The sequence below is a fragment of the Nycticebus coucang genome, chromosome 24 (genome assembly GCF_027406575.1).
Source record: "Nycticebus coucang isolate mNycCou1 chromosome 24, mNycCou1.pri, whole genome shotgun sequence".
Lineage (NCBI taxonomy): Eukaryota > Metazoa > Chordata > Mammalia > Primates > Lorisidae > Nycticebus > Nycticebus coucang.
Genome location: NC_069803.1, coordinates 22,775,435 through 22,800,878, shown reverse-complemented (window position 1 = coordinate 22,800,878; position 25,444 = coordinate 22,775,435). Strand labels below are relative to the sequence as shown.

The 25,444-nt window shown below is 41.6% G+C and overlaps 1 protein-coding gene across 1 annotated transcript in view; it reads right to left on the bottom strand.

Moving 5' to 3' along the window:
* The window catches only part of PIWIL2 (piwi like RNA-mediated gene silencing 2), a 53,403-nt gene that overhangs the window by 13,638 nt on the left and 14,321 nt on the right, over positions 1 to 25,444 (bottom strand). Inside the window, exons 10-19 of the mRNA XM_053578446.1 lie at positions 24,211 to 24,399; positions 23,575 to 23,659; positions 22,533 to 22,622; positions 20,326 to 20,466; positions 15,501 to 15,614; positions 11,763 to 11,951; positions 8,487 to 8,588; positions 7,213 to 7,329; positions 5,988 to 6,076; positions 4,244 to 4,349 (exon numbers count right to left, since the gene is read on the bottom strand). Coding sequence (XP_053434421.1) covers positions 4,244 to 4,349; positions 5,988 to 6,076; positions 7,213 to 7,329; positions 8,487 to 8,588; positions 11,763 to 11,951; positions 15,501 to 15,614; positions 20,326 to 20,466; positions 22,533 to 22,622; positions 23,575 to 23,659; positions 24,211 to 24,399 — 1,222 coding nt within the window. The remainder of the gene's footprint in view (positions 1 to 4,243; positions 4,350 to 5,987; positions 6,077 to 7,212; positions 7,330 to 8,486; positions 8,589 to 11,762; positions 11,952 to 15,500; positions 15,615 to 20,325; positions 20,467 to 22,532; positions 22,623 to 23,574; positions 23,660 to 24,210; positions 24,400 to 25,444) is intronic.

Genomic DNA, 25,444 nt, shown 5'->3' with positions numbered 1-25,444 from the left:
CTTACAAATTCAACAGTTATTTCTCTGTTATGATCTTATCGAGACTAAACTACAGTATCTGTAAGGGCTGATCCTGTCCCCTTTCACAACACTTCCTTCTACCGGCTTCCATGAGACCACTCTCTCCTGGACTTTCTTCCTCTCCTCACTGACTCCTCTTTCTCACTCCTACCTGCAAATTCTTGCTCATCTGTTCAACCTCTAAATAGTTAAGTGTTTCTAGGTCCTGGGCTGCTTTTTCTTTATCCCCATATTCTCTAGGGTGAATGCATCTTCACCAAAGGCTCTAAATACCACTTATAACCTGACGGCTCCCAATCTTCGACTTCAGACCCCAGAATGCCACACTGACCTACTTTATGGCCCTATGCAACTGTCAAATAAGCATATCAAATTTAATAAATCAAAATACAAACTCTTGATATTGTTTCTCAGTCTTCCCTTTTCTCATAAGACTGAGCAGTTGTTCCAGCCAAACATTCAGAAATTATTGTTCTTCTCCCACTCACATCTATATCCCTGCTACCTCAAAAAACAAACTCCAAATCCATACTTTTCTTTCTATCTCTCTTCAGTCAAGCTACCACCTCTTGCCTGAACTCAAAGCAGAATAAAATCCAAGTTTGGAGAGGCAAACATAATATGACCACTTCTCTGTGTGAACTGGACTCCAGCCATACCGGCCCTTCCTCTAGTCCCTTCAACACACCACACCCAGCTTAGGCCCACCCTAACAGCATTAAACTGACAGACATTCCATCTGCCTGAATACCTCTCTTCACATGGCCAGTTCCTTCTTGTCATTCAAATCTTAGCTTAAATGTCACCCTGTTTAAATAAGACCCTCCATGACTATCCAATCTAAAACGACAATCTAGTTCATTTCTCTTACCATATCACTTTTTAAATTTACCAAACATAATATTTTTAAAAGTCTACACTCATATTAATTTGGAGACAGGGTCTCATTTTGCTGCCTGGATATGAGGGCAGTGGCATGATTACAGCTCACTGTAAAATCAAATTCCTGGGATCAAATCATTCTTCTGCCACAGCCTCTCAAGCAGCTGGGACTACAGACATATGTGCCACCATGCTCAGATAATTTTTTCTGTTTTTTATAGAGACAGGGGTCTTGCTATGTTGCTCAGGCTAGTCTTAAACTCCTGAATTCACGTGATCCTCCCACCTTAGCCTCATAAACTGCTAGGATTACAAATGTGAGCCACAGCTCTTGGCCATTACACTCATTATTTTAAAATCTAGTTCTTACGTGACATTGCTTTATAATATACAGACAACTACATAAACAAGAAAAGAATCTTCCCCAATAGAATGTAAGCCACACAAGGGCTAAGGTCTTGTCTGCTTTGCTCATTGCTATTTTTCAGGTCTCTAAAACATGTCTGGTGCATAGTAATTGCTCAGTAATTAGTTATTTAACGAATGAATATATACTGTATGCTCCAAAAAAAAAGGAAAAGGCTGGTAGTAAAGCAACACTTCAAGATTCAACTGGATGTTAAGATGAGAAGACCCAGATGCCTGGATCACAGATACAAGAGTAATCACAATCTGAAATGTTTTAAGAAAAGTGTAATCTGGCCGGGGATGCTGGCTCACACCTGTAATCCTGGCACTCTGGGAGGCCGAGGCAGGTGGATTGACTGGGCTCACGAGTTCGAGATCAGCTCGAGCAAAAGCAAGACCCCATCTCTATTAAAAATAGAAAAACGGAGGCAAGAAGATCGCTTGAGCCCAAGAGTTTGAGGTTACTATGAGCTATGGATGCCACAGCACTCTACCCAGAGTGACAGATTGAGACTTTGTCTCAAAAAAAAAAAAAAAAAGGAAAGAAAACTGTAATCATCAAGGAAAAGCTTGCTTATAGGAAAAAGAGAAGAGAGAAATCAATTATTCAAGGAAAAGACTAAAGATACTTAGAAGAATTTTATTATTCAACACAAGCCCGGGGACAAATAAAATATTTAGAATGGAAAAGATGGGCTTCAGACTAGCAAGCACTGACTGGAAATGGGGCTGAAGAAGATAACTATTTGGAGGTGATGTAACTTCTGGTGCTACTGTCACTCTCAGGGGAACATAAAACTGGGAGTCTAGATATAATCAGAATCTATAAAAACCAAGAGTAAATTTGTTTTGAGGCCACTGAGGAATCAGGAGACTCTCTGGGAGAGACATGATCAAAATAGTTAAATATAACGATTTCTTCCTCCAGGTGCAGAACAGCTAGGGAAATGGCGAAAGTTGGCACAGAACACTGGTAATAGTGAGGACCTAAATCAAATCAAACCTTTGATTCAGAGAACAGATGAGCTAGTTTTACTTTGAATTTAGAATAAACATATAATTATTTTATCTTTCACCTGGCTCAATTGGGGTTTAATAAATATCACTCAAGTTCACAGTTCAGATTTAAAAAATAAAACCAACTTTGATTTAGAACAGAGCCATAGTATTAGAATAGGGATTTATTTATATTTACAGAACTAATGTAAATTTGTATTTAGTGAAAAGGTGACACTTAAGGACCAGAAGGCCACATGTTCCCCACCCTGTACTAGAAATTCAATGTAATTCACCCAGGAAAACATCAGCTATGTGGAAGGCACCGTAAGGGATAGATAGAAAAGGAATCAAGGTAGCCTCTATGCTTATGGCAGATTGCAATTTCCAAAAATAGACACAGCAGTATATCTAGTCTCAAATATTCTTCCAGAACATTGCCACCCCTGGATTAAAGGTAGAATCTATTTCTCTTCCCTTTGAATCTGGTGGGACTTTTTAACTAACTTGACAATTTGAATGCAACAGAAGTGATACTGTCTTCCACAGCTAAGGCATAAAAGGAGACACTACGTCCATCTGGTTCCCTGGGTCTCATGGGATGTTCCAGCTTTGAATTCAGCCACCATGCTGTGAGGAAGCCAAATAGCTCATGCAGGAAGACCACATAATGAAGCCCACATAGGGAAGAACTGCAGCCCACTGTGCCCAATTCCAAGTTCCTGATCATGCACATCATACATGCTCATTGTATGCCACTAAGTTTTAAGGTAATTTGTTACACAGCCGCCAATAACCAAACAGTGTTCAAGTAATTTACAACCCAGTAGGAGAGAGAAAGGAGAATACAAATAGTAATATATGGCAGGACTTGATACTGCTACGGACAAAGGGTTTTGGGAGAGGAGCATAAAGAAATAATTCTCTCTTTTTTTTTGTAGTTTTTGGCTGGGGCGGGTTTGAACCCGCCACCTCTGGTATATGGGGCCGGCGCCTTACTCCTTTGAGCCACAAGTGCCACCCAGAAATAATTCTTGCTAGGAGAGGGATTGGCAAGGGAAAAATAGTAAATGTTTCACAATGAGGTTCTGAAAGACAGATTAGACTTCCAAGGAAAACAATAACAACAACAAAAAGAAAAGGAAAGTCTACAGAAGTTGATGACAAAGTAACATAACATATGGACCTTCTTGGAGACAAAAATTCAACTTGTGTAAAAAACATATTAGAGTATTAGAGATTATGAACGCCATTCAACTACTTGTAGGACACTGTACCAAACATTACCCTATAAAGAGACAAGATACAGTTCTAGGGACCAACTTCAATCATGTGAAATTATTGAAGTCCTTGCTTTTTAACCACTATGCAAAAAGGTTAGGGTCTAATCCCAACTCTAAGAAATGAAAGTCTCTTGCTTCCTTTGATGTACTGGCCAAGGCAGAAATCAGTACCTTGCCTGCTCATGGTTACAGACCCAATATCAGCTTAATGATAGCAATTCTCCAGGAGTAGCATTCTTTGGAGTTCTAGGAGTGATTTAGAGGGAGGTACTTGTCTTGAACCAAAATGAAAAGAGCCAGTGCCTAATGACAGTCATAAAAAGCTGAGTAAATTCATAATCTACTTTAATTGCTGAAATTTACCCCCAACTACCTTGATAAGGGCATGAAGATTATGTCTATAGGCATCAGGCTGCTGACCTAGAAAATAATTACTACTTACCAAACCAAATCAAGGTATTTAGCTCTTTGAGCTGATCTGTACAAGCAGATTTTCATATTACTCCTGAAAGGAGTAACTATGAGCTGCTTGTTAGGCTGTGACAATTTAAGAGACTTACCTTTGACTGGGGACTCCTCCCACTACATTAGATTTCCTATTAAAGTGTTCATGTAGGTAGTTCTTCAAAACCCAGAATTTATGTTCTCCTTACCTCATAAAACTTCTTTAAGGAGCCCACCAAGCACAGCTTTAGGCTATCCACAATCTCCTGATGAGGCATCTGGAACACCACTCGTGAATACCATTTTGTGAGGGTGCTGGGGCAGGAGTAGGGGTGGGGAGAGACAGAGAGAAGGATGAACACACACTCACAGAGGAAGGCCTGTGGTCTGAATGTCAGCACACAGTCTTCTCTGTCAATCAATACAACATGCATCTAGTAAATGAACTTAAGGTATACGTAAGAACAGGTACCAATGTGGGAAAAACATACGTTTAAGCCAAATACGGAATGCAAAAATACATGTATAATTGTGGATATTGCTACAAAACTGCTCCAATAGAAAAAATTTAATAACCTTGATATCCACCAACAGAGAACTAGTTAAATAAATAGTGATATAGCAGGCAATAAATTCTGTGTAGCAGGTAACAAGAATTAGTTGAGATCTGTACTGTTATGGGAAAGTGTGTGTGTGTGTATATATATATATAAAGATACGTATGTGTTAAGATGCATAAAAGAGAAACTGAGCGTACACACATCAAACCTTTAGCAATAAAAGAAGAGCCACGAGGAACTTTTACTTTTTAAATTTATACAGATATGTAAAATGAGCACCCCTTATTTTTTTTTTTTTTTTTTGTAGAGACAGAGTCTCACTGTACCGCCCTCAGGTAGAGTGCCGTGGCGTCACATGGCTCACAGCAACCTCCAACTCTTGGGCTTACGCGATTCTCTTGCCTCAGCCTCCCGAGCAGCTGGGACTACAGGCGCCCGCCACAACGCCCGGCTATTTTTTTTTTTTTTGGTTGCAGTTTGGCCGGGGCTGGGTCTGAACCCGCCACCCTCGGCATATGGGGCCGGCGCCCTACTCACTGAGCCACAGGCGCCGCCCAGAGCACCCCTTATTTTTATAATCAAAACAAAAAACCCTTCATGTCCTGGGGGTAAAAAGTCAATAAGAAGGGCGGCGCCTGTGGCTCAGTCGGTAAGGCGCCGGCCCCATATACCGAGGGTGACGGGTTCAAACCCGGCCCCAGCCAAACTGCAACCAAAAAATAGCCAGGCCTTGTGGCAGGCGCCTGTAGTCCCAGCTACTTGGGAGGCTGAGGCAAGAGAATCGCTGAAGCCCAGGAGTTGGAGGTTGCTGTGAGCTGTGTGAGGCCACGGCACTCTATCAAGGGCCATAAAGTGAGACTCTGTCTCTACAAAAAAAAAAAAAAAAAGTCAATAAGAAAACATAGTCCCTATCCTCAAAAGAGGTTACAGTGCAACTGGGAAGAAAATTTATACCTATGACAACTTTGGTAAATAGGCTGCATGAACAAATATCATAGGAAGCTAGTGGACGAAGGAGTCTAAAACTATACTGCAATATATAATACTAAAAACATTTGCTGGATTTATAATAAGATAAGGGGCTAGGCGAGGTGGCTGACAGCTATAATCCTAGCACACTGGGAGGCCGAGGCGGGAGATTGATTGAGTTCATGAGTTTGAGACCAGCCTGAGCAACAGCGAGACCTCATGTCTACTAAAAATAGAAAAATGAGCTGGGTGTTGTGGCAGGCACCTGTAGTCCCAGCTACAGGTGCTTGATCCCAGGAGGATCGCTTGAACCCAGGAATTTGAGTTTGGGCAACAGAGTGAGACTCTGTCTTGAGAAATATATATATAATAATAGGCATAAAATGAGGTAACCAAACAGAATGACACTGTGAGTAGAACTTACAGATTGATGCTTGCAACGAAGCCAACCACGGAGCGCATGCCTCTGCTGGGGTCGTGGTAAACATCCATCCCAATCACCATTAATTGTTTCTAAGTTAGAAAACAAAAACAAAAAGCAAACCCCAACCCCAAGCAATTTATTATTCCATTTTTAATCTTAACCCCAAATCAACCTCCCCCTACATATGAAAATAAGTTCTGGGAAAGAAAAAGAGAGATAAAATCAAGTTGGCAATTTTTAAGCACAATGAAGAAAGTGAGAGATCTAGACCAAGGATCAGCAAAATTTTTTTGTAAAAGGACTGAAAAGGAAATATCTTAGACTTTGTGAGCCATCTGGTCTCTAGAGGATGCTCACAGGGTGAGCATCCCAGATCTAAAAATCCAAAATCTTGCAAGATCTGAAACTTTATTTTTTTTTTTTTGAGACAGACTCTACCTTGTCGCCCTGGGTAGAGTGTGTGGTGTCACAGCTCACAGCAACCTTAAACTCTTGGGCTCAAGTGATTCTCTTGCCTCAGCCTCCCAAGGAGCTGGGACTAAGGTGCCTGACTAATAGCCGGCCACAGCACCTGGCTATTTTTTAGGGACAGGTCTTGCTCTGGCTCAGGCTAGCCTTGAACCTATTGAGCTCAGGCAATCCATCCACCTCGGCCTCCCAGAATGCTGGGATTACAGGCATGAGCCACCACACCCAGCCTAAGATCTGAAACTTACTGAGTGCCAACATGATGCCCAAAGGGAATGTTCATTGACGCATTTCAGATTTCAGATTTTCATATTTGTGATGCTTAACCAGCATCCAGTATAATGCTAATATTCCAAAATAAAAAAAAATTGAAAATACTCCTGGTCCCAAGCATTTCAGATGAAGGGTACTCAATCTGTACCCTATTTTGCCTTTATAACACAAAAGCGGCCACAGACATGGTACGATAAGGAGTGTGGTGTTGTTCCAGGGAAATTGTGTTTAAAAACACTGAACACTGAGTATCAAACTTTTCACATATCATGAAATATTGCTTATTTTTATCTTTTTTACCATTAAAAAATGTAAAAACCCTTCTTAATTCATCAGCTGTCCCAAAACAGGCAGCAAGCCACTTAGACTGAGTAAACATTAAGAAGGGGAAAGATAACCAGATGAGGAAAACTGGTTAATAATAGGATAATAGCTACATAGGATTCTCTAGAGAGCTGACATGAATGAAGACAGCATCACTCACCAGAGGAATATCCACTCCCCAGAGCTCACCACCCAATTTACAGTTAATCTGAAGTAAAATTTTCTGGGCCACACTCCGAAGCCTAGTAGGCTGGCCAATGGTTCGAACATTGATGACCTATAACGAAGGGACCAAAAGGTATGGGGAAAGCAAGACACTATCAACCTCCTAGCAAATGCAAGCAGTTCTAAAGCAAATATTACATTTGTTTAAGAAATGTGAATTGGAAAATAATACTTCTGCATTAATAGTTCTAATTCTAGGATTTCTAGCATACATGCACATAGGCAAAATAGAACACACACACATATACCCCACAAGCCAAGACGCAGCCAAAAAAGTGAAAACTTTCAAAAAGATCTAGGTAGAGTGGAACTTTTTTTTTTTTTTTTTTTTTTTTTTTGAGACAAAGAGGCTCTGTGCTGGGTAGAGTGCTGTGGCATCACAGCAACCTCCAGCTCCTGGGCTCAAGTGATTCTCCTGCCTCCACCTCCCAAGTAGCTGGGATTACAGGCGCTGGCCACAATGCCCGATTATTTTTTCCTTACAGCCATCATTGTTGTTTGGCGGGTCGGGGCTGGATTCAAACCCGCCAGCTCAGGTGTATGTGGCTGGCCCCTTAGTCACTTGAGCCACAGGTGCCGAGCCAAGTGGAACATTTTTTTTTTTTTTAACTCCTATAGGAAAAACAGCTTTCCCCTTTCAGAAGAAAGCCTATACCCTAAAAACCCTGTAACGTCAAACTACCTGGTGATTGAGCCTCTGAACAAGCAAAACTGCTCTGGGAGCCTGAAGACAGCATTTATGAAGACGGGGCTGCTCCTTGCTGGGTTTCTCTAAGCAGGGGCACTTTTACCAGAAGACTCTGCACATGCTGGTTTCTAACAGCTATTTTAGTCTTTTTTTTTTTTGGAGACAAAGTCTCACTTCATCACCCCCAGAAGAGTGCCATGGCGTCATAGCTCACAACAACCTCAAACTCTTGGGCTCAAGCGATTCTCTTGCCTCAGCTTCTTGAGTAGCTGGGACTACAGGTGCCCTCCACAATGCCCAGCTATTTTTTAGAGATGAGGTCTCACTCTAGCTCAGGCTGGTGTCCAGCTCATGAGCTCAGGACATCCACCCACCTGGGCCTCCCAGAGTGCTGGGATTATAGGCATAAGCCACTTTGCACAGCCACTATTTTAGTCTTTTTTGAACACACGTCCCCCTTTTCCAAGACTCAGGGGAGGTAGGAGGTGTCATCTGTGCCTCCTGTCCCAAATCTCACTCACCTGGGAGGGCACAGGGGACTGAACACAGCACAGCTTCTTGATGGCCCCATAGAGATCATCACGCGTGCCCATGATGATGCAAACAACCATCTGTATCTTCCCCTTGGGGAGACAAAGGATATATAAGTCAAACTTTGGAACTCTTTGGGGACTTTTTATGGGACTCTAGCTGGGGACAGTCTGTAAAACCGTAGGACCTGAAAGGTAGACAGGGAGACAGAGTAGACATCCAACCAGAAAAAGGCCCTTGAATTTGAATTAGCACTTGTTTGGCTCTGGGCTGCTCTGCATGGATAGGCAATATTACTATTAATTACTTACAGCTAACCCTGACACCTGCAATGTATTTATTAGGAGACTTCAGATGTCTGGAAAAGGACCAGGCTTGAAAATATGCAAAGTTTAATGTATATTACTTGGTGTTTCCATTTTTTTTGTAGAGACAGAGTCTCACTTTATGGCCCTCGGTACAGTGCCGTGGCCACACACAGCTCACAGCAACCTCCAACCCCTGGGCTTAAGCGATTCTCTTGCCTCAGCCTCCCGAGTAGCTGGGACTACAGGCACCCGCCATAACGCCCGGCTATTCTTTGGTTGCAGTTTGGCCGGGGCCGGGTTTGAACCCGCCACCCTCGGTATATGGGGCCGGTGCCTTACCGACTGAGCCACAGGCGCCGCCCTCCATTTTCTTATAATTTTTTTTTTTTTTTTTTTGCAGTTTTTGGTCTGGGCTGGGTTTGAACCCACCACCTCTGGCATATGGGGCTGGCGCCCTATTCCTTTGAGCCACAGGCACCGCCCTCTTATAATATTTTTTAACCACTCTTTAGTTAAGGAAGCAACTTACTACATACATACCACAGAACTTTAACTGAGGAAACACAGATTGTAATACTACAAGAATGGGTTCAGAGCCAAGTGTAGAATGGAATGACTGTCAAACCCATAAGCAGCTATTCCTAACTGTTTGGTTAGATGAGAGAACGATCTTGCCAGCAGCACATCTCACGTCAGTCCCTCCTACACCTCAAGCTGGGGTCTCCACAATGGCAGAAGAATTGTCTTGGAACACACATGAAAAATACAAACACCAATGAAAGGTGATGAGCAAAAAAAAGATCTGTGCATAGTTTTGTGATGCCCAACAGCACATATAAGCAAAAGGCGTCTCAAATAACTTGCATGTGGCGTGCAGGCTGCAGATCGGACGCCCCTTGTTAAGCGGTCCAACACTGAAAAAGAGGATCTTCCCAAGTCTCAGTAGAGAACAGCAGCACTCAAGTGAAACAAGGTTGCCAACTTTTTTTTTTTTGGAGACAGAGTCTCACTTTGTCACCCTCAGTAGAGTGCAGTGGCATCACAGCTCACAGCAACCTCTAGCTCCTGGGCTTAAGCGAGTCTATTGCTTCAGCCTCCCGAGTGGCTGGGACTACAGGCGCCCACCACAATGCCCGGCTATTTTTAGTTGCAGTTTGGTTGGGGCCGGGTTGGAACCTACCACCCTCAATATGTGGGGTTGGCGCCCCACTCACTGAGCCATAGGTGCCAACTTTTTAAGCTAGTCACTGCTGGGAACTATAAACTACCCCAATCAAGACTGGTGTTACATTGAGACTTCTCAGAGGACACATATGAACTCTTTGCTGAACATCAAAAAAGAAATGGGCCAGTTGAGGCGCACAGAAAAGATATACCGCATGCTACTGGACGTTCTTTGGTTTCTTACTAATCAAAACAATTCACCCAAGATGGTTTAAGTTATTTTAGGCACAACTGTGAAACATCATACAAGCGTATGTATGATGTTTACATCTTAAATCAGGTAATGTAACAGTGATATGTGTCCTCAAGTTTTTGTGTGCAGGATGAACAATGCTTACAGGCATCATTTCCACACAATGAACACCTCGTCTGAAAGGTGTTCCCAGTCAAAAAGTTAAGCAATTACCTCAAAGCTTTTCCAAAGTCACATAGAATGCAGCTGAACACTGGGAGCTTATGGGCTGGAAATGGCAAACACTTGTGCTGTTTCAGTCCCTACCAGATTTATCAGTGTGTTTGTTTAAATTAACATTTAAACATAGGGAGGTGCATACATACACAAATCCAGATTCGGGGCTTCTATCAAAAAACAAGCACATTAAAAAATCAATCTGGCAATCCTTGGTCTATATCTCCAGTCACAGGGTTAACCTCTTTAGTTCATTACATTTCCCTTTTGGCCCTCTTCACTCATTTATGTTACTTATCTGACCCCTGAAGACAGAGTTTGTGATCCCTGATGGTTATAATAATAATAATGATGATAATAAACAGAATGCCCTAAAGAAAGATGACAGAGTGATAGCAAGGCCAACATGAGACAAGTTGGTAAACATCAGGAATGAAACGCACATCGATGTGATGTGAAAACTATTGGCCGTATATTCTCAAAAGAGAACATGGAAAGTTGTGAAACAGGTGAGCTGCTGTACTAAGCTGAGTTATTCTTTTGAAAGCAGAGCAGAACTTATCAATGATCAGACCCAAAAAGAGGTGATGGTAGAGGGAGGTCAGCAGGAAATTATGAAGACAATACACCAGGGAGAGAACAAGACTGTGCTGCCATGAATGATGTACCAAGAGTGGTCCAAAAAGATGTCAAAGTGATTGAATCTGGGGACTGACCCCACAAAAGAACTCAATTTGTCAGTCTTCGATTCAAAACTAACTACTTCAAAAGCCTTTCCTCTGATTTTTTTTCTTCTTAACCTTCCTCTATTTTAGTTACAAACAGATAAGAACTGAAGGCCTGAATACCTAAGTTGTGAGTGCTTTGACCTCCTCAGCTCCAGTGCTTCTCATCAGTCCCCAGGACTGAATAAATGGGCCAACAGCCATGTTCATCACCAGAGCAATTTTAATCTTGAGCCAGACCAGACTGTGATAGCTCAGTAGTGAATTGTGCAAGATGGCACCTGACCCAAGCAGTTGCTTTCTGAGCACAACATGTTCTATAGATAAGGAACTAAAGTTAAGTCAGCTATTCCCTCATCCAATTAATGTGAGAAAAAGACTAGAGTAAGTGAGAGTGCCAACACAGAATTAGAGAAACAAAATTAACCAAAGGGCATAAAGGTCACTTTCTCAATCAGGATTTCACATGCACATGAGTAAGACATAGGTTCTAGTTTATCACTAACAGTAGAGTGATAACCAAGATAACTTAAAATCAAGTATTCAAGTATTTTACAATAGATAACCTATAAATTTACTCAAATTAAATTAATTTATTACCTCAACTCCCAGCATAGATTGGATGGTTCTGATATAGGTCTCTATGCGGTCATCCTTTAGTTCAACCCAGGCTGGAGGGCTCATACGCATGCCAATGGGGCCCGCTATCTTCTCTAACATGTTGACCAGTTCTCGGGCCTGATCCATTGCTCTTTTTGGGTAAAAAAGTGCCCAAAAATGCATGGGAATCTAGGAAAAAACAGACTATTTTTAATACTTCTTATAATTTAAATATTCCAAACTCACACTCAGGAGATTTTATTCTAGAGAAAAATTACTTTTCACTCTCATTGCTTGAGTCCTGTATTATCTAATTCCTATTTTTTTTTTTTTTATTGTTGGGGATTCATTGAGGGTACAATAAGCCAGGTTACACTGATTGCAATTGTTAGGTAAAGTCCCTCTTGCAATCTCTAATTCCTATTATTAACATGGATGTATGTGATTAAGTAAATTGTGGTGTATTTTCACATGGATTACTTACCATACAGCAGTGAAAATGGAATATCTATAACCACACCTAACAATATGGATGAAATTCACCAATACCAGGCTGAAGAAAGTGGCCCAGACATACAAGAGTATAAATTTTATGACTCCATGCATGTGTGTAAAGTATAGAAACTATTCAAACAAATCTATGCTTTCAGAAGTCAGGACAGTGGTGGAGGTAGGAAATAACTAGGAGAACAAAAGGAGATTTGTGGGGTGGTGGTTAGGTTCTATTTCTTTTTTTTTTTTTTTTTTGTAGAGACAGAGTCTCACTTTATGGCCCTCGGTAGAGTGCCGTGGCCTCACACAGCTCACAGCAACCTCCAACTCCTGGGCTTAAGCGATTCTCTTGCCTCAGCCTCCCGAGTAGCTGGGACTACAGGCGCCCGCCACAATGCCCGGCTATTTTTTGGTTGCAGTTCAGCCGGGGCCGGGTTTGAACCCGCCACCCTCGGTATATGGGGCCGGCGCCTTACCGACTGAGCCACAGGGGCCGCCCTAGGTTCTATTTCTTAACCCTTGGTGTTGATCACACAGCTCTATTTAATTTGTAAAAATTCATCAAGATGTAAGTATACTTTTTTCTTTAAATGTATATTTCAAAAAAACATTTTTTATTTTTGAAAAAGTGATAAATCAAGCTTTATTAAAATTAACATTTAGACTTCAAGAAACACCACTGTGAATGAAGAGACAAACCACAGACTAGAAGAAATATTAATAATCCACATGTTTCATAAAGGGCTTATATTTGAAATAATAAAGAATTCTTATAAACCAATAAAAAGGGAAATAACCCATTTAAAAGATGGGTAGGACACCTAAACAGCAGTATTTCACTAAAGAAGATGTATACGTGGCAAATGACCACATGAAAAAGTGCCCAGCATCTTAAAGGGCACAAGGAAAGGGTATATGGCACACTCCCTGCATGTGGGACCTAACTACAGTGCGAACTACACCCAACAAATGCAAACACTGCCACTCAATTGTTTGCACCCTCACATTAATCTGAAACAAAAAAAATAAAATAAGAAAAAGATGCTCAATGTAAGTCAGTAGGGAAATGCAAATTAAAACCACAATAATATAGTATAACTAGCACTTTCTTTTTTTTTCCTTTTTTTTTTTTTTTTTAAGAGACAGAGTCTCACTTTGTCACCCTTGGTAGAGTGCTGTACTGTCACAGCTCACAGCAACCTCCAGCTCCTGGGCCCAGGCGATTCTCTTGCCTCAGCCTCCCACCAGCTGGAACTACAGGTGCCCACCACTACACCCAGCTATCTTCTGTTGCAGTTTGACCAGGGCCGGGCTTGAACCTGCCACCCTCGGAATATGGGGCCAGCGCCCTACTCAGTGAGCCACAGGTGCCACCCTAACTAGTGCTGTCATTACAATGACTTGCCTATAGCTCAGCGGCTATACACCAGAGCTGGCGGGTTCGAATCCAGCCAGGGCCTGCCAAACAACCGTGAGAACTAGAACCAAAAAATAGCCAGGTGTGGTGGGTGCCTGTAGTCCCAGCTACTTGGGAGGCTGAGGCAAGAGAATCGCATAAGCTCAAGAGTTTGAGGTTGCTGTGAGTTATGATGCCATAGCACTCTACACAGGGTGACATAGTGAGAATCTGTCTCAAAATAAGTAAAAATAAAAAACACGATAGCAAATGTTGACAAAGATTTGGAGGATCTGGAATCCTAAAAAACTGATGGGAATATATAATGGGTTAACTACCTTGGAAAACAGTTTGTCAGTTTCTTTAAAAGTAAATAGAAACTTATACACCTAGCAATTTCATTTTTTAGGAATCTGTACACGAAAAATGAAAATACATGTCTACATTGAGACTTATACACAACTGTTTATAACAGCATTATAGGTAATAACCTAAAACTGGAAAATATCAATAAACAAATAAATAAAAAACTGGAAAATATCCAAATGTCTATTAACAGATATGCAAAACAGTGTATTCTTGCAGTGGCATTTTTTATTTTATTGTTTTATTTCGATTTAACAAGAGGGTACAAATTTTCAGATCACATTATTTTCACTTCTAAGGCAAAGTTCCCTTGTGAAAGAACCCCTCACGCAGGGAGCATGGCATACGCCCATGCATTATGCCTAGTAGGTGAGATCCTGCCAAACACCCTCCCTTCTTCTTCCATCAATCGTCCTTCCCCATTCCCCTCTTTCTTCTCCTTCCTCCCCCTACCCTATATTAGACTATATTTGAGTTTTATTGTTCATATGAGCATGTAATTGAATACAACATTTTTTTTTTTTTTGAGACAGAGAGTCTCAAGCTGTCACCCTGGGTAGAGTGACGTGATGTCATAGCTCACAGTAACCTTCAACTCTTGCGTTCAAGCAATCCTCTTGCCTCAGTTTTTCTATTTTTAGTGGAGATGAGGGTCTTGCACTTGCTCAGGCTGGTCTCCAACTTGTGAGCTTAAGCAATTCACCCACTCAGCCTCCTAGAGTGCTAGGATTACAGGAGTGAGCCACTATGGCCAGCCTGAATAAAATATTTTTTAAAATAGATATATTTATACATGTCCACAAAGACTAGGTTAGTCAAAAACCTTTAGAAGTAATTATACACCATTTTATCCTTTATATTAGTTGCTTAAGTAGAGTACTGCTTTAATTTTTGTTTTTTTGAGACAGTCTCACTTTCTTGCCCCCAGTAGAGTGCCACGGCATCATAGTTCATAGCAACCTCCAACTCTTGCTCAAGTGATCCTCCTGCCTCAGCCTCCACTGGGACTATGGGCGCCTACCACAATATCTGGTTATTTTTAGAGACAGAATCTTGCTTTTGCTCAGGCTGGTCTTGAATTCCTGAGTTCACGCAATCCACCTGCCTGGCCCTCTCAGTACTGCTTTAATTTAAGTTGACTTCCTTCCTGAATAAAAATACCCTCCAGGAACCCTCAGGGAAAAAGAAGAGAAAAGAGAAAGGAAGGATGAAGAGAGTAAGTGGCATGTTGGCACCCTATCAACTATCCCAGCAACTTGCTTCCTTTTCCTCAGTCTGGCAAAGGCTTACTTCTAACAACTCATCAACTGCTGTTTAAAGGACTCCTGTTCAGTAGATAATTTAGAATGGAAAATCAGTTGGTACTTTCTCTCAAAAAGAGGACATAGATCATTTCTGCTTCCTAATTTCCACAATCTTGGGAATACAGTTTCCACAATCTTGGGAATACAGGTCCTCTATTTATCACTTAAAAAATCACTCACAGTCAAGATGGAAAGGTCTCTGGTTACTTCCTTAATCCAGTTTAGTTCCTGAGATGTGATAAATGAAGTATTTCTTAAGTTAATTCTTTCCATTGGTAGAACACGGCCTTCAATCTAAACAGAAAATAAAGCATCCATGACATGAGCCCCCTCCACTCTTTAGACCACCACCATTACTGCTGAGGCATGGTCAGCTCCACCCACTTGCACTTGTCCCTGCTATAACTTCAGAGAATGGCAAAAAATAAAACTTCTAGTAGTGAGAGTCTATGCCAATAAAAACCTGCACATATGGCCGGGTGTGGTGGCTCATGCCTGTAACCCTAGCACTCTGGGAGGCCAAGGCAGGTAGACTGCCTGAGCTCAAGAGTTTGAGACCAGCCTGAGTCAAAGTGATACCTCGTCTGTAAAAATAGCCGGGTATGGTGGCAGGCACCTGTAATCCCAGCTACTCAGGAGGCTGAGGCAAGAGAATTGCTTGAGCCCAAGAATTTGAGGTTGTTGTGAGCTGTGAAGCCATGGCACTTTATCAAGGATGACAAAGTGAGACTCTGTCTCAAAAAAACAAACAAACAGGGCGGTGCCTGTGGCTCAGTCGGTAAGGCGCCGGCCCCATATACAGAGGGTGGTGGGTTCAAACCCAGCCCGGACCAAACTGCAACCAAAAAATAGCCAGGCGTTGTGGCGGGCGCCTGTAGTCCCAGCTACTCGGTAGGCTGAGGCAAGAGAATCGCTTAAGCCCAAGAGTTGGAGGTTGCTGTGAGTGTGTGAGGCCACGGCACTCTACCGAGGGCCATAAAGTGAGACTCTGTCTCCACAAAAAAAAAACCCTGCACATATGAGGTCAGACAATTAAGTTCATGAACTCACTGCTGAATAGCACTAAGCGATCCTCCCCCATCTCAGCCTCCCAAGTAGCTACAGGTGCATGCCATCACTTCTGGCTCATTTGTAATATTTTTGTAAAGATGGGGTCTTGCAATATTGCCTTGCGAGTAATCCTGTCTTGGCCTACCAGAGTGCTGGGATTGCAGATGTGATCACTGTGCCAGACAAAAATAATATAAAAAATTGAAAGAAAAAAATTACAGACAAAATTTCTTTTCCTTTCTTTTTTTTTTTTTAGAGACAAGAGTCTCACTATGTCGCCCTCAGTAGAGTGCCATGGCATCACACAGCTCATAGCAGCATCCAACTCCTGGGCTTAGGCAATTCTCTTGCCTCAGCCTCCAGAATAGCTGAGATTACAGGCACCCACTACAACACCCAGCTATTTTTTTCTTATAGTTTGGCCAGGGCTGGGGGCCCACCACCCTCAGTATAAGGGCCAATACCCTACCCACTGAGCTACAGGCACTGCCCCAGATAAAATTTCCTAATAAGCTCAACAAAGACTATTATTTTATATTGTACCAGAGAAAAGCTGAAAGGAAAATGACATAATTATGATAAAGGAACAAATTAAAATTAGGAATAATAATATATCAATTAGATCCAAAAATAGGATAATAACTAAACTGAAGATACGTCAGTATGATGGATTATTTTGAAGTCACTAAAATCACTTTCTTTTTTGTTAGAGACAGAGTCTCACTTTGTTGCCCTTGGTAGAGTGCTGTGGCATCATAGCTCATAGCAACCTCCAGCTGGGCCACAGGCGCCGCCCTAAAATCACTTCTAAATACATATAATATGATCCTGATATTGAAGAAATAGTAATGTATGCATCATGAAAACCGAATGAGTCACCAAACTTAGTAGTGATTATCTCTGTAGGACTTTTATTTGTTGTGACCTCTACTATTTGTTTAAAAACCAAACATTTATTTTATCTATAATCAACAAAACTGTTAATGGTGTTCATATCATAAAAGTATATTATAAAAAATAAGGATAACCATTAGGAAGGGTAGTGAAGTCACACTCACGATCATTAAACCTTTCTAGAGTACAACTGGCCATGTATAATAAAAGTATTAAAAACATTAATGTTGACTGGGCTTTGTAGTTGACACCTGTAATCCTAGCACTCTGAGAAGCCCAGGCACATAGATGGCTTGAGCTCAGGAGTCTGAGACCAGCCTGAGCAAGAATGAGACTCTCTCTCTACTAAAAATAGAAAAATTAGCAGGTTGTAGTGGTGGGCACCTATAGTTCCAGCTACTCGGGAGGCTGAGTCAAAAGGACTATTTAAGCCCAAGACCGTGAAGCTGTTGTGAGATATGATGATGCCATGGCTCTCTACCCAGGGTGACAGAGTGAGACTGCGTCAAAAAAAAAAGTCCCTAAATTATCTCACTCTCACTTCTATAAATTTAACCTAAGAAAATAAATAATAGGGCGGTGCCTCTAGCTCAAAGGAATAGGGTGCCAGCCCTACATGCAGGAGGTGGCAGGTTCAAACCCAGCCCTGGACAAAAAAAAAAAAAAAAAGAAAGAAAGAAAGAAAATAAATAATAGCATGACCAAGTTTACAAGGATGTTCACTGCATCACTAATGGGAAATTATTAAAATTCAATATGAATATAAAATGATAGGAAATTAACAGAAGGTGCTAGACAGCCATTAAAAATATTTATTTATTTTTAGTTTTTTTAGACACAAGGTCTCCCTCTGTTGCCCAGGATGGAGTACAATGGCAAAATTGTAGCTCACTGCATGCAGCCTCAATCTCCTGTGATCAAGCAATCCTCCTACCTCAGCCTCTAGAGTAGACAAGATTATAGGCATGCATGCTTAAGTTTTTAAAAAATTTTTTTTGTAGAGACAAGGTCTCATTATGTTGTATAGGCTTGCCTCAAACTCCTGACGTCATGCAATTCTCCTGCCTCAGTTTCCCAAAGCTCTCGGATTACAGGTGTAATCCAACAGGTGTAAGCCAGACTAAAAATATTTAGAAAAGTATTAAATGACATGGAAAAACATTCAAAATATATTGAAAAGAAAGAGGAAACCACATGAGTACATACTGGAGGTTGTGCACGCACATGTGTCACACAAAAAAGACTGAAGAATATTTTCCAAAATATTAACAGTGATTACTTTGATGTAGCAAGATTATAGGTATACGTTTTCCTTCTTTGTCTTATATTTTCTACATGGTCAGTATTTAATAACGTGAAAATATGATTATGATATTATATTAAATGAAAGAGAAAATGTAAACCATACATAGTATAATCACCATTTTATATGAAAAAGGTTTATTCTCACAAAAAATAACTCTAGGGAAGTAAAAACATGGAAAATATTATCTCTTGGGTGGCGCCTATGGCTCAAGGAGTAGGGCACCGGCCCCATATACTGGCGGTGGTGGGTTCAAAGCAGGCCCTGGCCAAAAACTGTAACAACAACAACAAAAAAGAAAATATTATCTCTTATATCCATCTAAAATAAATCACTGAGATATCTTTGGGTGATGCAATTATTTATGATTTTATTAAATCCTTCTTTTCACATGTTCTAATATTTCCCACCTTCCTTATTGATTACAAATTGCTTTTGGAATCAGAAAAGAAAAAAAGAAATAAGGAGTGCGAAATAAATTTTGAGTGCGAGACAACTAGAGAAAAGACAGAATTAATTATTTTGGCATAATTTCAAGAGAAAGGTGAAAATACTGTCCAAAATTTATTGAACACTTACTATGTATCAGATATTATGCTAAAGATTTACCTTTTAATTCTTATAACTCAATCATTATCTTCATTTTTCAAATAAGGAAACTAAGAGAGGCTAAGCAATTTGCTCAAAGTAAACAAACTGGCAAGTGGCAGAGCTGGTATTCAAAGCCAGAAAAGCTGACACCAAAGTTCAAGGACTTCGCCAGCACCTGGTGCACCCTCTGCACTATGAACCATGTCTGCACAAAGTACAACATAGCCACCTCAGGCCAACTGCAGACAGAAAGAGCCACAGGAAAATCAGACCCTAACTTCCCTATTCTTGGGGCTGTGCTACTGTCCAGTGAGCACGCAGTAGGGGCAGCCTTGACAATGCCGATGCAACATGCCCAGACCAACTAAAGCTCTGCTTTGCCTTGCTCCAATTTTTGGAAAAAAAGAAAAAGAAAATTTGATCATATAAATTAGAGACTTTCTTTTTCTTTTTTTTTTTTGTAGAGACAGAGTCTCACTGTACAGCCCTTGGGTAGAGTGCCGCGGCGTCACACGGCTCACAGCAACCTCTCACTCTTGGGCTTACGCGATTCTCCTGCCTCAGCCTCCCCAGCAGCTGGGACTACAGGCACCAGCCACAACACCCGGCTATTTTTTTTTTGTTGTTGCAGTTTGGCCGGGGCTGGGTTTGAACCCGCCACCCTCGGCATATGGGGCCAGCGCCCTACTCACTGAGCCACAGGCGCCGCCCAATTAGAGACTTTCTTATGGCTATATGAAAAATTACAGTACTATTTCAAGGAAACACTAGTTAATTATTGAGAAGGGAAAAAAATTGAAAAAAGAGAATTAAAAAAATAAAAGAAAAAGACAAGACATATGGAACTTTTACTTGATTCCTGGGAAATACAGAGGAAAAACATCTGTAAAAGACACCAGCAAAGGGGGCACCTGTGGCTCAAAGGAGTAGGGTGCGGGTCCCATATGTCGGAGGTGGTGGGTTCAAACCCAGCCCCGGCCAAAAAGTGCAAAAAAAAAAAAAAGACACCACCAAATTAAGTCAAGGAAACTAAAGAACATGACTGGAATGAAAACGAAAAAAAAAAGTATACGAATAAAGCAAAAACTCCAAAATAAAGACACGACAAGAAGCTATCACCTAGTCTCTAGTTGGTGCTGGTCCCGCCCCATCCCATCTTCTGCTTACCTTATGTACATCCTTTTGCAGATAGAGTCCCCAGCGAGTCAGTTCATTGCTGGCTGCCTCATTCTTTGAAATCCTCTGCAGCAAGCATTCCAAAGCATTATGGTGCTGTTTGGGGCTCAGATTGATCTGTTGGGTCAGATCCTAAATAGAATTAAAATAGAGATAGTAATTTATAAGTATTACTTTCTCCAATATGAAGTTAAATAAACTGCAATGTATTTCAAATGCTTCCATAAGAAACCTCCTTTCCCTTTAGAAATTTTCATGCATCTCCAAGGACTTCAATAAGTCTCTCTTAGGAATATGAATTAAGTATAAAATTAAAAACTGAATTTAAAAAATAAGAATTTAGTAAGTGTTTTTGGCTCTTCCTCCTTCATGATGTACGAATCTAATCTCTTTTTTACAGCATGCTTTGACTTTAAAATTTCTAAGAGGGCTGGGCGCAGTGTCTCATGCCTGTAATCCTAGCACTCTGGGAGGTCAAGGCAGGTAGATTGCTTGAGCTCAAGAGTCTGAGACCAGCCTGAGCAAGAGCAAGACCCCCGTCTACTAAAAATAGAAAAACTAGCTGGGTGTTGTGGTGGGTGCCAATAGTCCCAGCTACTCAGGAGGCTGAGGCAAGAGGGTATTTTGAGCACAGGAGTTTGAAGTTGCTGTAACCATAACACTACGGACACTCTACCTAGGACAACAAAGTAAGACTCTGTCTCAAAAAATAAAATTAGCTGAGTGTGGTGGCTCATGGCTCTAATACTAGCTAGCACTCTGGGAGGCCAAGGAAGGTGGATTGGTTGAGCTCGCAGGTTTGAGATCAGCCTGATCGAGAGCAAGATCCCACCTCTAAAAATAGCCAGGCACCTGTAGTCCCTGATACTCAGAAGGCTGAGGAAAGAGAATCACTTGAGTTCAAGAGTTTGAGGTTGCTGTGAGCTATGATGCCACAGCACTCTACTAAGGGCAAAAATGTGAGACTCTCTCCAAGAAAAAATTAATTCAATTAAATTTCTAAGAGATTCTATAAAACAGGATCAAAGGAGGCTTGATTACATCTATTTAGAATGTGAGAAAAATGGGGGAAACACCATATATCTAACATAAAAGAATGGAAAACCATATTCAGTCTGATGCTTCACGCCATACTACACTAGCCTTTTAATGTTACCACAAGGCACTTTTTGCCCAGAACCTGCCACAACGTTTGACTCATAATAAGCACTTCCTAAATATTTACTGTTGATTAGTATCTAACAGGTAGGTATAATAATTCTGAACCACATAAGGGAGCTCGTCATTGATTCATCTGGGATGAATGAACCGTGTAACCACTGCTTCCTGTGAAGCAGTCATTAGGGTCAGTAACTCTGTGGAGCTGCAAAGATAGCTCTGTAATCATAAAGTCATCAGCCAACTGGGAGTCACAGGAAGGGGCACTGAACTACAAAGCAGGTCAAAGCAGAAGCACTGGAAGGCAAACATGAAAATCTCTTACAGGAATCTTGAGCTTTGCTCAGGCTCTGCACAATGTTACTCAAAATTGTATGTGGCATATGGGTCCAAAACATACCAGTACTGGAAAGCAAGGCAGCTGAGGGTAACTCAAGGGTGGACAGCCCCAGGAGTCACAAATGGTGTGAAGGGTCAGCCCTCAGGGTCTGGACTCACGCTGCTTGGGTGCAACTGCAGTACCCAGCCTGCTGCTCAGCCACGGCCTGTAGGAGCTGAGCCCAACACTCCCAGTTCACTCAGAGCCCACAGGAGAAACTTCTACCTTTAACTTCTGACTTGTTGAATTTTTGCTTCATTATCTTCTCCATCCCTTTAAGTAAACTGAAGGTTTATAAAAACATTGTAATAATTTAGTGTTCTCAAAGACCCTCACTTATGATGCTGTGACCACTTCACAACCATCCATCTGACCGGTGAGGATGAGACAGACTTGTTCCTTATTATATAATCCAGTCCCTCTACTGTTCCAATGACCTTCAAAAGGAAGTTTCGATATGCTTTTTCACATCATGTGTGGGAAGGGACATGGATTATGTTTCACAGTGAGGAACACAGAAGCCTGGAAAAATAGACTTGCACAGGTAACGGTGCAAGCCAGTGTCAGGGTTGGAACCTGGCTTCAATCTAACCCAAAACTGCTCTCCCAAAGGATACCACTTGAAGTAGGTGTTCCTGCTGAAAACAGAAGGGACTCTAACCTTCATGGCTCTGAAGTCCTTTTTCATCTTCTCGGGAATTCCAGTCATGAAGGAAAGCTCAGGCAGCAGAAGGATTTCGCTTTTTAGCAGCTTCAAAGAGAGAAGGAAGAAGAAAAATAAGACAATAAAAGAGGATCATGTTCCTCTGATCCACACAAGACATGCCATGCCCAGGGCTGGCCCTGCAGTAATATGGCTTGTGCACTAAAGTATGTAAAACCCAGCACAGTGGCTCATGCCTGTGATCCTAGCACTCTGGGAGGCCAAGGTGGTAGATTGCTTCAGCTCAGGAGTTTGAGACCAGCCTGAGCAAAAGCAAGACACATTTCTACAAAAAACAGAAAAATTACCTCCCAAGTAGCTGTGTGTGTGCCTCTAGTTCCAGCTTTGAGAGACTAAGGCAGGAGTATCACTTGAGCCCAAGAGTTTGAGATCACAGTGAGCTATAATGATGCCACTGTACTCTAGCCAAGATGACACCGTAACAATCTGTCTCAAAAAAATAAATAAATAAAAAACTACACCTTCCCTAATGGACCCAGAGTTTCATTTCATTCACAGGAAATTCTCTTTATTCTTCTAATCTAAATTGCTCATGTGGCTATTTATCTCCTCCTTGTGGAGACTTCAAAAGTAAACCAGTGTGTGGCTCGGCACCCGCAGTACAGTGGGGAGGGTGTCGGCCACATACACCGAGGCTGGTGGGTTTGAACCCAGCCCAGGCCAGTTAAACAACAATGACAACTGCAATAAAAAATAGGCATTGTGGCAGCTGCCTGTAGTTCCAGGTACTTGGGAGGCTGAGGCAAGAGAATCACTTGAGCCCAAGAGTTTGTGGTTGCTGTGAGCTGTGACACTACAGCACTCTACGGAGGGCGACATAGTGAGACTCTGTAAACCGGTGTGAAGTGGCACCTGTAGCCTGTATGGCTTTTCCCAACCACACTGCAATCGTGCTCCTGGCTCCCACAGAGGAGAGTTGAAAGTGGCTGAGAGGATGGAGAACTTAGGCAAGAAATGTCAGCCTGACATCCCCACTCACCATCCCATGGCTATTCTGTCTCTCACTTGGCCTGTGGATCAGCAGTGGCTGGTCCTCTTCCTTAATTGTGATCCCATAGTTTTTGCTAGAGCAGGGTAGAGGCAGGAAAAAATTTCAGAAGTAGCATTGCTACTCTTACAGCAACCTAGTCTGAGTCACTTAACCAAGACTGAGCTATTCAATTTGCATTAATACTCTTGCAAGGATACAGTGGAAACTGGTCATAATATATTTATAACTGGAAAAAGCAGGCTCAAGTTACAATGCAATTAAATAGAGGAAAAATAAGACTGTAAGTCTAGGAAAGAATCTGTTAAAAACTACATCAGGCTAAAGGGCTTAGGCAATTGAAAAACAGTCAAATGACTGATAACCTTAACTTAACCTCTCCAACCACACTTCTAACAAAATCAGCAAAAGAAATACAACTCAAGCCCTAAGATTAAGTTATATATAACTTCTCAAAGTACTGAAACAAATGAAACTATAAGGATAGCATATTTGGGTCAAATCCTACAAATAAACTCACTCATGCTTAGTTTTTTACAAGTATCAAGTTATATGTTCAAAATCCTGCTAGAGAATGGTAAAATACATCCCACCCCTACTTCAGGCCCAAATTCAGTCTCTTTCTACCTGTAGTATTCCAAGAATGTGATCTCCTTCCCATCAGACATTGTGAAGCTATCTTTTGGGGTCTTATTCCAATCCACATCATCAATGCGATAGGTACGATTATTGTATCGGGTGATAACAATATTGCCAACCAGAAGCTTAGTACACTCATCCTGGAAATTTTCTTTATTCTGATGATACATGGCATGCCTTTGGAAAGAGATAAAACACTTTTGGGTAACAGTGTATACCCAGAACAATATGAAAGGAACAGGGGTCTCAAGTAAGTAGTTCAGGAGTCTCAAAGCTCGACAGCACCATAAGGCCACAGTTGTGTCTTTTAAGAAATGGAACGCTCATCTTTACAAGTTAATAAAGTTCTCTATATTCTTTAAAATAAGGTACTTTTATCAAAACAATTATTGTTTTGTATCATTACAAGATACAATCTGCGAGAGTCACAATAAAAGCATTCTTTTGGCTGCACTTGCCCTTTCCTGGCTGAAGAGGGACATTACTATTCAAGTGTTGCAAGTACCTGCCAGAAGACAGGTACCAGTTAAAATGTTAAAGATGCACAGATTAAAAGACCCACACTAGGGCGGCGCCTGTGGCTCATAAACCGAGGGTGGTGGGTTCAAACCCTGCCCCAGCCAAAATGCAACCAAAAAATATCCAGGTGTTTTGGCGGGCGCCTGTAGTCCCAGCTACTTGGGAGGTTGAGGATAGAGAATCACCTAAGCCCAGGAGTTGGAGGTTGCTGTGAGCTGTGTGACACTGGCACTCTACCGAGGGCAATAAAGTAAGACTCTGTCTCTACAAAAAAAAAAAAAAAAAAAGACTCACACTAGACAAAACACTCAAGAACCTTCCAATTTTTCCCCCTTTCTTTTGAAACACAGTCTTGCTCTGTTGCCCAGGCTAGAGTGCCATGGTGTCAGCCTAGCTCACAGCAACCTCAGACTCCCGGGTTCAAGTGATCCTCCTGCCTCCGCCTCCCAAGTAATTAGGACTACAGGCACATGCCACAACACCCGGCTTTCTTTCTCCCCACTTTTTGTTTTGAGACAGAGTCTCACTCTGTTGCCCTGGGTAGAGTGCCCTAGTGTCATAGCTCACAGAAACCTGGGTAGAGTGCCCTAGTGTCATAGCTCACAGAAACCTCAAACTCCTGGACTCAAATGATCCTCTTGCTTCAACCTTGTGAGTAGCTGGGACTACAGGCACCTGGCTAGTTTTTCTGTTTTTAGTAGAG